The sequence below is a fragment of the Phyllobates terribilis genome, unplaced genomic scaffold (genome assembly GCF_046119375.1).
Source record: "Phyllobates terribilis strain yellow unplaced genomic scaffold, ASM4611937v1 Scaffold_25__1_contigs__length_18738178, whole genome shotgun sequence".
Classification (NCBI taxonomy): domain Eukaryota; kingdom Metazoa; phylum Chordata; class Amphibia; order Anura; family Dendrobatidae; genus Phyllobates; species Phyllobates terribilis.
The window spans coordinates 2,135,936-2,148,387 of NW_027362785.1; the positions used below are offsets into that span (position 1 = coordinate 2,135,936).

The window sequence follows — 12,452 nt, forward strand, 5'->3', positions numbered from 1 at the left end:
GGATCAGTAATGTAATGTATGTACACAGTGACTGCACCAGCAGAATAGTGAGTGCAGCTCTGGAGTATAATACAGGCTGTAACTCAGGATCAGTAATGTAATGTATGTACACAGTGACTGCACCAGCAGAATAGTGAGTGCAGCTCTGGAGTATAATACAGAATGTAACTCAGAATCGGTAATGTAATGTATGTACACAGTGACTGCACCAGCAGAATAGTGAGTGCAGCTCTGGAGTATAATACAGGATGGTAACTCAGGATCAGTAATGTATGTACACAGTGACTGCACCAGCAGAATAGTGAGTGCAGCTCTGGGGTATAATACAGGATGGTAACTCAGGACCAGTAATGTAATGTATGTACACAGTGACTGCACCAGCAGAATAGTGAGTGCAGCTCTGGAGTATAATACAGAATGCAACTCAGAATCGGTAATGTAATGTATGTACACAGTGACTGCACCAGCAGAATAGTGAGTGCAGCTCTGGAGTATAATACAGGATGGTAACTCAAGACAAGTAATGTAATGTATGTACACAGTGACTGCACCAGCAGAATAGTGAGTGCAGCTCTGGGGTATAATACAGGATGGTAACTCAGGACCAGTAATGTAATGTATGTACACAGTGACTGCACCAGCAGAATAGTGAGTGTAGCTCTGGAGTATAATACAGGATTTAAGCCAGGATCAGTAATGTAATGTATGTACACAGTGACTGCACCAGCAGAATAGTGAATGCAGCTCTGGAGTATAATACAGGAGGTAACTCAGGATCAGTAATGTAATGTATGTACGCAGTGACTGCACCAATAGAATAGCGAGTGCAGCTCTGGAGTATAATACAGGATGTAACTCAGGATCAGTAATGTAATGTATGTACACAGTGACTGCACCAGCAGAATAGTGAGTGCAGCTCTGGAGTATAATACAGGATGTAACTCAGGATCAGTAATATAATGTATGTACATAGTGACTGCACCAGCAGAATAGTGAGTGCAGCTCTGGAGTATAATACAGGAGGTAACTCAGCATCAGTAATGTAATGTATGTACACAGTGACTGCACCAGCAGAATAGTGAGTGCAGCTCTGGAGTATAATACAGGAGGTAACTCAGGATCAGTAATGTAATGTATGTACACAGTGACTGCACCAGCAGAATAGGGAGTGCAGCTCTGGAGTATAATACAGGATGTAACTCAGGATCAGTAATGTAATGTATGTACACAGTGACTGCACCAGCAGAATAGTGAGTGCAGCTCTGGAGTATAATACAGGATGTAACTCAGGATCAGTAATATAATGTATGTACATAGTGACTGCTCCAGCAGAATAGTGAGTGCAGCTCTGGAGGATAATACAGGAGGTAACTCAGGATCAGTAATGTAATGTATGTACACAGTGACTGTACCAGCAGAATAGTGAGTGCAGCTCTGGAGTATAATACAGGATGTAACTCAGGATCAGTAATGTAATGTATGTACACAGTGACTGCACCAGCAGAATAGTGACTGCAGCTCTGGAGTATAATACAGGAGGTAACTCATAATCAGTAATGTAATGTATGTACACAGTGACTGCACCAGCAGAATAGTGAGTGCAGCTCTGGAGTATAATACAGGATGTAACTCAGGATCAGTAATGTAATGTATGTACACAGTGACTGCACCAGCAGAATAGTGACTGCAGCTCTGGAGTATAATACAGGATGTAGCTCAGGATCAGTAATGTAATGTATGTACACAGTGACTGCACCAGCAGAATAGTGAGTGCAGCTCTGGAGTATAATACAGGATGTAACTCAGAATCGGTAATGTAATGTATGTACACAGTGACTGCACCAGCAGAATAGTGAGTGCAGCTCTGGAGTATAATACAGGATGTAACTCAGGATCAGTAATGTAATGTATGTACACAGTGACTGCACCAGCAGAATAGTGACTGCAGCTCTGGAGTATAATACAGGATGTAGCTCAGGATCAGTAATGTAATGTATGTACACAGTGACTGCACCAGCAGAATAGTGAGTGCAGCTCTGGAGTATAATACAGAATGCAACTCAGAATCGGTAATGTAATGTATGTACACAGTGACTGCACCAGCAGAATAGTGAGTGCAGCTCTGGAGTATAATACAGGATGGTAACTCAGGACAAGTAATGTAATGTATGTACACAGTGACTGCACCAGCAGAATAGTGAGTGCAGCTCTGGGGTATAATACAGGATGGTAACTCAGGACCAGTAATGTAATGTATGTACACAGTGACTGCACCAGCAGAATAGTGAGTGCAGCTCTGGAGTATAATACAGGATTTAAGCCAGGATCAGTAATGTAATGTATGTACACAGTGACTGCACCAGCAGAATAGTGAATGCAGCTCTGGAGTATAATACAGGAGGTAACTCAGGATCAGTAATGTAATGTATGTACGCAGTGACTGCACCAATAGAATAGCGAGTGCAGCTCTGGAGTATAATACAGGATGTAACTCAGGATCAGTAATGTAATGTATGTACACAGTGACTGCACCAGCAGAATAGTGAGTGCAGCTCTGGAGTATAATACAGGATGTAACTCAGGATCAGTAATATAATGTATGTACATAGTGACTGCACCAGCAGAATAGTGAGTGCAGCTCTGGAGTATAATACAGGAGGTAACTCAGCATCAGTAATGTAATGTATGTACACAGTGACTGCACCAGCAGAATAGTGAGTGCAGCTCTGGAGTATAATACAGGAGGTAACTCAGGATCAGTAATGTAATGTATGTACACAGTGACTGCACCAGCAGAATAGGGAGTGCAGCTCTGGAGTATAATACAGGATGTAACTCAGGATCAGTAATGTAATGTATGTACACAGTGACTGCACCAGCAGAATAGTGAGTGCAGCTCTGGAGTATAATACAGGATGTAACTCAGGATCAGTAATATAATGTATGTACATAGTGACTGCTCCAGCAGAATAGTGAGTGCAGCTCTGGAGGATAATACAGGAGGTAACTCAGGATCAGTAATGTAATGTATGTACACAGTGACTGTACCAGCAGAATAGTGAGTGCAGCTCTGGAGTATAATACAGGATGTAACTCAGGATCAGTAATGTAATGTATGTACACAGTGACTGCACCAGCAGAATAGTGACTGCAGCTCTGGAGTATAATACAGGAGGTAACTCAGGATCAGTAATGTAATGTATGTACACAGTGACTGCACCAGCAGAATAGTGACTGCAGCTCTGGAGTATAATACAGGATGTAGCTCAGGATCAGTAATGTAATGTATGTACACAGTGACTGCAGCAGCAGAATAGTGAGTGCAGCTCTGGAGTATAATACAGGATGTAACTCAGGATCAGTAATGTAATGTATGTACACAGTGACTGCACCAGCAGAATAGTGAGTGCAGCTCTGGAGTATAATACAGGATGTAACTCAGGATCAGTAATGTAATGTATGTACACAGTGACTGCACCAGCAGAATAGTGACTGCAGCTCTGGAGTATAATACAGGAGGTAACTCAGGATCAGTAATGTAATGTATGTACACAGTGACTGCACCAGCAGAATAGTGAGTGCAGCTCTGGGGTATAATACAGGAGGTAACTCAGGATCAGTAATGTAATGTATGTACACAGTGACTGCACCAGCAGAATAGTGAGTGCAGCACTGGAGTATAATACTATATATAGTATTAATATAATTAGTATTATATTAATCTATTAGTATTAATAGTATAGTATAGGAATCTATTAGTATTATATAAGTATTAATATAATCTTAAAAACATCTCCAGAATCCGATCTTTTCTCACTTTGGAAACTGCTAAATCTCTTCCTCTCGCTCTTATTCACTCTCGTCTGGACTACTGCAACTCTCTTCTGATCGGTCTGCCTCTTACCAAACTTTCTCCTCTCCAATCCGTCCTGAATGCGGCAGCCAGGGTCGTATTTCTGTCCAGCCGCTTCACCGATGCCTCCACCTTGTGCCAGTCATTACACTGGTTACCCATTTGCTACAGGGTCCAATATAAACTCATTGCTCTCACCCACAAAGCTCTCCACAGTTCTGCGCCGCCTTATACCTCCTCTCTCATCTCAGTTTATCACCCTACACGTGCCCTCCGTTCTACAAATGACCTAAGACTAACATCCCCCATAATCCGAACCTGGCACCTCAGTCTCCAAGACTTCTCCCGTGCTGCGCCAGTTCTCAGGATATGATGTGCCGCCTCCGCCTGTCTCTCCTCCTCTCCGGCGCTCATTATTACACCTGTCAATGAGCTGTCTCTTGGGATTACTGTATAATAAGCAGCTATGTGATGATCAGCGGCCGGAGGTTTCCCATGTACGTTTTTTTTTCTTTTAATCTTCACTTTGATTTGGTAATATCTTCACGATGATATTGGTCTTTTTTTTTTCAGGGCGTCTTGTTCTCCACCCCGGACTGCCTGAAGACCCCCCAGGACTTGGTGAAGCTTTATCTGCACGAGTCTAACCGCGTTTACCGGGACAAAATGGTGGAAGAGAAGGACTTCGAGGTGTTCGATAAGATACAGACCGACATGGTGAAGAAGTTCTATGACGTGAGTGGAGCCATCTTCTGCGCCCTTTGATGGTCACTGTGGGGTTTTTTTTTGCTCCTCTTCCCTTCTTGCCCCCTAGGAGATCGATGACACCCTAGAAGCCGCCAGGTCCATGAATATGTTTTGCCATTTTGCCAATGGCGTTGGAGAGCCCAAATATATGCCGGTCCAGTCATGGCCGACACTGAACAAAATCCTGGTGGACGCTCTAGACAACCACAACGAGGTCAATGCGGCCATGAACCTGGTGCTGTTCGAGGACGCCATGAGTCACATGTAAGTACAAAGCACCAGGAATGGACGGGATTTAGAGGGAAGCTACACATTAATTAGTTGGTATTCAGACTAATGGGTTTTGGAGACACTGTTAACTCATCCCTACCGACACGTGATGAGTTAACCCTCTGATGTCGGCTGTGCGGTACAGCCAGTATCTGCCTCTAATAGCAGAGATCAGAGTTAGCTCTGATCGCTGCCGTTTAATCAATTAAATCCCGCTGTCAGTCTCTGACGCAGTCGTGTAAAGCCACTGTCCTGGAGACCATCGGCCACGGCAGCCGGGATCCCTCTGAATACCCCTGTTCCTCCTATAAAACCCACCATGTGATCACAGGACCCCTAAAAAATAAAGCAAAAAAAAACAAAATAAAAAAAAATATTAAAAAATAAATAAATAAATGAGTTTGAATTCCCCAGTAAAAAAAACCCCCCGAAAACACACACATTTGGTCTCGCCATGTCCATAAAAGTCCAATTTGTGACAATATATAAAATTCATAAACTTTTAAGTTCTGTAAAAAAAAGGAAAAAATCAAAAACGCAAACTTTTTCTGTCACCGCAGCTCCGCAAAAAAAGCAATAAAAAGGGATCAAAACAACGTATGTACCGCCATACGGAGCCAATATAAACTACAGCTCTACAGCGCGCGAGACGCACAACCAAAAATTGGGTCTTTCGATAAAAAATAAAAAAAATTCCGAGTCTCAGAAACTTTTTCATCACTTGGATTTTTCTAGTTAAGGTTAGGATGTCTGCGACTCCTCTGCTGCTGTGAAACTACAAGTCTCAGGATTCCCTGCCATCTTGCAGCCAGTGGTTTCTTTTGGCGGCTGTAAATGTCAGGCCAATTAATGGACTCGGCTCAGCTCCTCACGCCGCCGGTGATTTTTGACGAGTTTTCTGATTTTCTTTTGTTCTTTTTCGATAAAGCTGCAGAATCAACCGCATCCTGGAGTCCCCGAGGGGAAATGCTCTGCTAGTCGGCGTCGGCGGGAGCGGAAAGCAGAGTCTGACCAGACTGGCGGCTTACATCAGCTCCTTGGAGGTCTTCCAAATCACTCTGAGGAAAGGCTACGGCATCCCGGATCTGAAGGTGAAGTGATCAGCGGATGATGGGGGTTGTGTCCTTCCTAACCCCCAAAGACACATGAACCCTCAGCTCGGCCAAGGAGTTCCCTATGGGGAGAGAGGAGTAAGCTGATGGCAGACTTATCTGCCTGCCTGCCAAAAAAAGGATGGAACAAATAAAATCAGGAGCCCTCATTATATATAAGATGGTTGGCTGATCCCGCCAAAAAATGTGGGTTCAGCTGACTTTTATCTAATGTGTACATAGGCCTTTAGCCTTGGTTCTTTTTCCCAAGTTATATTCTGTGTCATAAGCCGCCATACACCCAGCATTTGCCAAAAATTGTCCTCCTGGCCTATATAACATTAATATACCATAAATCCAGATATAGCTCTACTAGTGTCTCCAAGGAGCTGATAACAACCTTCTTTTCCACGATTGGCATGGATATTGGTACCCAACCCTTAGAGACCCCTAGGATGTATGGTTTTATAGAGAAGCTCCTTGTCTCTTGTCTGTGATTAGGATAATGAATATAAGTGATAATCACTCCCAGAATACCCTGGTGGTACACATGTAGTCTGGGACTAAATCTGGCAGTGACACCTGTAGTCTAGGAACACCTATGGTAGTGACACCTGTGGTCTGGGAATACATTTAGTCGTGATACATGTGGCCTGGGAATACTTCCGGTAGTGACACCTGTGGTCTGGGAATACATTTAGTTGTGATACATGTGGTCTGGAAATACTTCCGGTAGTGACTACTGTAGTCTGGGACTAACTGTGGTACTGACACTTGTAGTCGGGGAATACCTATGGTATTGACACCTGTAGTCTGGGAATACATTTAGTCGTGATACATGTGGTCTGGGAACACTTCCGGTAGTGACAACTGTAGACTGGGACTAACTGTGGTACTGACACTTGTAGTCAGGGAATACCTATGATACTGACACTTGTAGTCAGGGAATACATTTGGTAGTGATACATGTGGTCTGGGAATACCTCTGGTAGTGACACCTGTAGTCTGTGAATACCACCGGTAGTGACACTTGTAGTCAGGAAATACATTTGGTAGTGATACATGTGGTCTGGGAATACCTCTGGTAGTGACACCTGTAGTCTGTGAATACCCCCGGTACTGACACTTGTAGTCAGGAAATACATTTGGTAGTGATACATGTGGTCTGGGAATGCCTCTAGTAGTGACACCTGTAGTCTGAGAATACCCCCGGTACTGACACTTGTAGTCAGGGAATACCTCTGGTAGTGACACAAGTAGTCTGTGAATACTCCCGGTACTGACACTTGTAGTCTGGGAATACATTTGGTAATGATACATGTGGTCTGGGAATACCTCTGGTAGTGACACCTGTAGTCTGAGAATACCCCCGGTACTGACACTTGTAGTCAGGGAATACATTTGGTAGTGATACATGTGGTCTGGGAATGCCTCTGGTAGTGACATCTGTAGTCTGAGAATACCCCCGGTACTGACACTTGTAGTCAGGGAATACATTTGGTAGTGATACATGTGGTCTGGGAATACCTCTGGTAGTGACACTTGTAGTTTGTGAATACCCCCGGTACTGACACTTGTAGTCTGGGAATACATTTGGTAGTGATACATGTGGTCTGGGAATGCCTCTGGTAGTGACACCTGTAGTCTGTGAATACCCCCGGTACTGACACTTGTAGTCAGGGAATACATTTGGTAGCGATACATGTGGTCTGGGAATACCTCTGGTAGTGACACCTGTAGTCTGTGAATACCCCCGGTACTGACACTTGTAGTCAGGGAATACATTTGGTAGCGATACATGTGGTCTGGGAATACCTCTGGTAGTGACACAAGTAGTCTGAGAATATCTCTGATAGTGACACCTGTAGTCTGAGAATACCCCCGGTACTGACACTTGTAGTCAGGGAATACATTTGGTAGCGATACAAGTAGTCTGGGAATATCTCTGATAGTGACACCTGTAGTGTGGGTATACCTCAGGTAGTGACACTTGTAGTCTGGGAATACATTTGGTAGCGATACAAGTAGTCTGGGAATATCTCTGATAGTGACACCTGTAGTGTGGGTATACCTCAGGTAGTGACACTTGTAGTCTGGGAATACATTTGGTAGTGATACGTGTGGTCTGGGAATACCTCTGGTAGTGACACAAGTAGTCTGAGAATACCCCCGGTACTGACACTTGTAATCAGGGAATACCTCTGGTAGTGACACAAGTAGTCTGGGAATATCTCTGATAGTGACACCTGTAGTGTGGGTATACCTCAGGTAGTGACACATGTAGTCTGGAATAACCTCTGGTAGTGACACACATAGTCTGGAAATATCTCTGGTAGTGACACATTACACATTAGGGTAATCAATACAGAGGAGGACAATTTTATATTACAGGAGGATCTATGTAAACTAGAAGCTTGGGCTGATAAATGGAAATTGAGCTTTAATGGGGATAAATGTAAGGTAATGCACTTGGGCAGAGGAAATAAAATGTATAATTATATGCTTAATTGTAAAACACTGGGCAAAACTGTAACTGAAAAAGACCTGGGTGTATTGGTGGATGACAAGCTCACGTTTAGTGGCCAGTGTCAGGCTGCTGCTGCAAAGGCAAATAAAATAATGGGATGCATTAAAAGAGGCATAGATGCTCATGAGGAGAAGATAATTTTACCTCTATACAAGTCATTAGTGCGACCACACTTAGAATACTGTGTACAGTTCTGGTCTCCGGTGTATAAGAAAGACATAGCTGAACTAGAGCGGGTGCAGAGAAGAGCGACCAAGGTTATTAGAGGACTGGGGGGTCTGCAATACCAAGACAGGTTATTACACTTGGGGTTATTTACTGTGGAAAAACGAAGGCTTAGGGGATATCTTATTACTATGTACAAGTATATGAGGGGACAGTACAAAGACCTTTCTACTGATCTTTTTACTCTGAGGCCAGAGACGGGGACAAGGGGGCATCTTCTACGTCTGGAGGAAAGATGGTTTAATCAAAATCACAGACGCGGATTCTTTACTGTAAGAGCAGTGAGACTATTTAGCTCTCTGCCGCATGATGTTGTAATGAGGGATTCACTACTAACATTTAAGAAGGGCATGGATGCCTTTCTTGATAAGTATAATATTACAGGTTATATATACTAGATTCCTTCATAGGGCGTTGATCCAGGGAACTAGTCTGATTGCCGTATGTGGAGACAGGAAGGAATTTTTTTCCCCAGTGTGGAGCTTAGTGTTTGCCACATGTTTTTTTTTTTGCCTTCCTCTGAATCAACATGTGGGTTGAACTAGATGGACTTAGTCTTCCTTCAACCTTAAAAACAACTATTACTATGTTACCTGTAGTCTGAGGATACCTCTGGTAGTGACACCAGTATTCTGGGAATACCTCTGGTAGTGACACATGTAGTCTGGGAATACCTCTGGAAATCACAACAGTATTCTAGGAATACCTCTGGTAGTGACACATGTAGTCTGGGAAAACCTCTGGTAGTGACACTTGTAGTCTTGGAATATCTATGGTAGTGACACCAGTATTCTGGGAATACCTCTGGTAGTGACACCAGTATTCTGGGAATACCTCTGGTAGTGACACCAGTATTCTAGGAATACCTCTGGTAGTGACATCAGTAGTCCAGGAATACCTCTGGTAGTGACACATGTAGTCTAGGAATATCTCTGGTAGTGACACCTGTAGTTTGAGAACACCTCTGGAAATGACAACAGTATTCTGGGAATACCTCTGGTAGTGACACATGTAGTCTGTGAAAACCTCTGGTAGTGACACATGTAGTCTGGGAAAACCTCTGGTAGTGACACATGTAGTCTGGGAAAACCTCTGGTAGTGACACATGTAGTCTGGGAAAACCTCTGGTAGTGACACATGTAGTCTGGGAAAACCTCTGGTAGTGACACATGTAGTCTGGGAAAACCTCTGGTAGTGACACATGTAGTCTGGGAATATCTCTGGTAGTGACACCTGTATTCTGGGAATACCCCTGGTAGTGACACATGTAGTCTGGGAATATCTCTGGTAGTGACACATGTAGTCTAGGAATATCTCTGCTAGTGACACCTGTAGTTTGAGAACACCTCTGGAAATGACAACAGTATTCTGGGAATACCTCTGGTAGTGACACATGTAGTCTGGGAATACCTCTGGTAGTGAAACATGTACTCTGGGAATACCTCTGGTAGTGACCAGTATTCTGGGATTATCTGTGGTAGGCACACCAGTATTCCGGGAATACCTGTGGTAGGGACACCAGTATTTTGGGAATACCTCTGGTAGGGACACCTGCAGTCTGGGAATACCTCTTTTAGTGACACCAGTAGTCCAGGAATACCTCTGGTAGTGACACATGTAGTCCGGGAATACCTCTGGTAGTTACACCTGTAGTCTGAGGATACCTCTGGTAGGGACACCAATATTTTGAGAATACTTCTTGTAGTGACATCATTAGTCTAGGAATACCTGTTGTAGTGACACCAGTGGTCCAGGAATACCTCTTGTAATGACACCAGTGGTCCAGAAATACCTGTTGTAGTGACACCAGTGGTCCAGGAATACCTTTTGTAGTTACACCAGTGGTCCAGGAATACCTCTTGTAGTTACACCAGTAGTCCAGGAATACCTGTTGTAGTGACACCAGTGGTCCAGGAATACCTCTTGTATTGACACCAGTGGTCCAGGAATACCTCTTGTAGTGATACCAGTGGTCCAGGAATACCTTTTGTATTGACACCAGTGGTCCAGGAATACCTGTTGTAGTGACACCAGTGGTCCAGGAATACCTCTTGTAGTGACACCAGTTGTCCAGGAATACCTCTTGTAGTGACACCAGTGGTCCAGGAATACCTCTTGTAGTGACACCAGTTGTCCAGGAATACCTCTTGTAGTGACACCAGTGGTCCAGGAATACCTCTTGTAGTGACACCAGTGGTCCAGGAATACCTCTTGTAGTGACACCAGTGGTCCAGGAATACCTCTTGTAGTGACACCAGTTGTCCAGGAATACCTCTTGTAGTGACACCAGTGGTCCAGGAATACCTGTTGTAGTGACACCAGTGGTCCAGGAATACCTCTTGTAGTGACACCAGTTGTCCAGGAATACCTCTTGTAGTGACACCAGTGGTCCAGGAATACCTCTTGTAGTTACACCAGTTGTCCAGGAATACCTCTTGTAGTGACACCAGTGGTCCAGGAATACCTCTTGTAGTGACACCAGTTGTCCAGGAATACCTCTTGTAGTGACACCAGTGGTCCAGGAATACCTCTTGTAGTGACACCAGTGGTCCAGGAATACCTCTTGTAGTGACACCAGTGGTCCAGGAATACCTCTGGTAGTGACACGTGTAGTCCGGGAATACCTCTGGTAGTTACACCAGTAGTCTGAGGATACCTCTGGTAGGGACACCAATATTTTGAGAATACTTCTTGTAGTGACATCATTAGTCTAGGAATACCTGTTGTAGTGACACCAGTGGTCCAGGAATACTTCTTGTAGTGACACCAGTGGTCCAGGAATACCTCTTGTAATGACACCAGTGGTCCAGGAATACCTCTTGTAGTGACACCAGTGGTCCAGGAATACCTCTTGTAGTGACACCAGTGGTCCAGGAATACCTTTTGTAGTTACACCAGTGGTCCAGGAATGCCTCTTGTAGTTACACCAGTGGTCCAGGAATACCTGTTGTAGTGACACCAGTGGTCCAGGAATACCTCTTGTATTGACCCCAGTGGTCCAGGAATACCTTTTGTATTGACACCAGTGGTCCAGGAATACCTGTTGTAGTGACACCAGTTGTCCAGGAATACCTCTTGTAGTGACACCAGTGGTCCAGGAATAACTCTTGTAGTGACACCAGTGGTCCAGGAATACCTGTTGTATTGACACCAGTGGTCCAGGAATACCTGTTGTAGTGACACCAGTGGTCCAGGAATACCTCTTGTAGTGACACCAGTTTTTCAGGAATACCTCTTGTAGTGACACCAGTGGTCCAGGAATACCTCTTGTAGTGACACCAGTGGTCCAGGAATACCTCTTGTAGTGACACCAGTGGTCCAGGAATAACTCTTGTAGTGACACCAGTGGTCCAAGAATACCTCTTGTAGTGACACCAGTGGTCCAGGAATACCTCTGGTATTGACACCAGTGGTCCAGGAATACCTGTTGTAGTGACACCAGTGGTTCAGGAATACCTCTTGTAGTGATACCAGTGGTCCAGGAATACCTCTTGTAGTGATACCAGTGGTCCAGGAATACCTGTTGTAGTGACACCAGTGGTCCAGGAATACCTGTTGTAGTGACACCAGTGGTCCAAAAATGCCTCTTGTAGTGACACCAGTGGTCCAGGAATACCTCTTGTAGTGACACCAGTGGTCCAGGAATACCTCTTGTAGTGACACCAGTGGTCCAGGAATACCTCTTGTAGTGACACCAGTGGTCCAGGAATACCTTTTGTAGTTACACCAGTGGTCCAGG

The 12,452-nt window shown here is 44.3% G+C and overlaps 1 protein-coding gene across 2 annotated transcripts in view; it reads left to right on the forward strand.

Annotated features, from left to right (window-relative positions):
• The window catches only part of DNAH9 (dynein axonemal heavy chain 9), a 430,601-nt gene that overhangs the window by 220,732 nt on the left and 197,417 nt on the right, over positions 1–12,452 (forward strand). For both annotated transcript variants that reach the window (XM_073660252.1, XM_073660251.1), the window contains 3 exons: positions 4,427–4,588; positions 4,668–4,864; positions 5,799–5,961. In XM_073660252.1, coding sequence (XP_073516353.1) covers positions 4,427–4,588; positions 4,668–4,864; positions 5,799–5,961 — 522 coding nt within the window. The remainder of the gene's footprint in view (positions 1–4,426; positions 4,589–4,667; positions 4,865–5,798; positions 5,962–12,452) is intronic.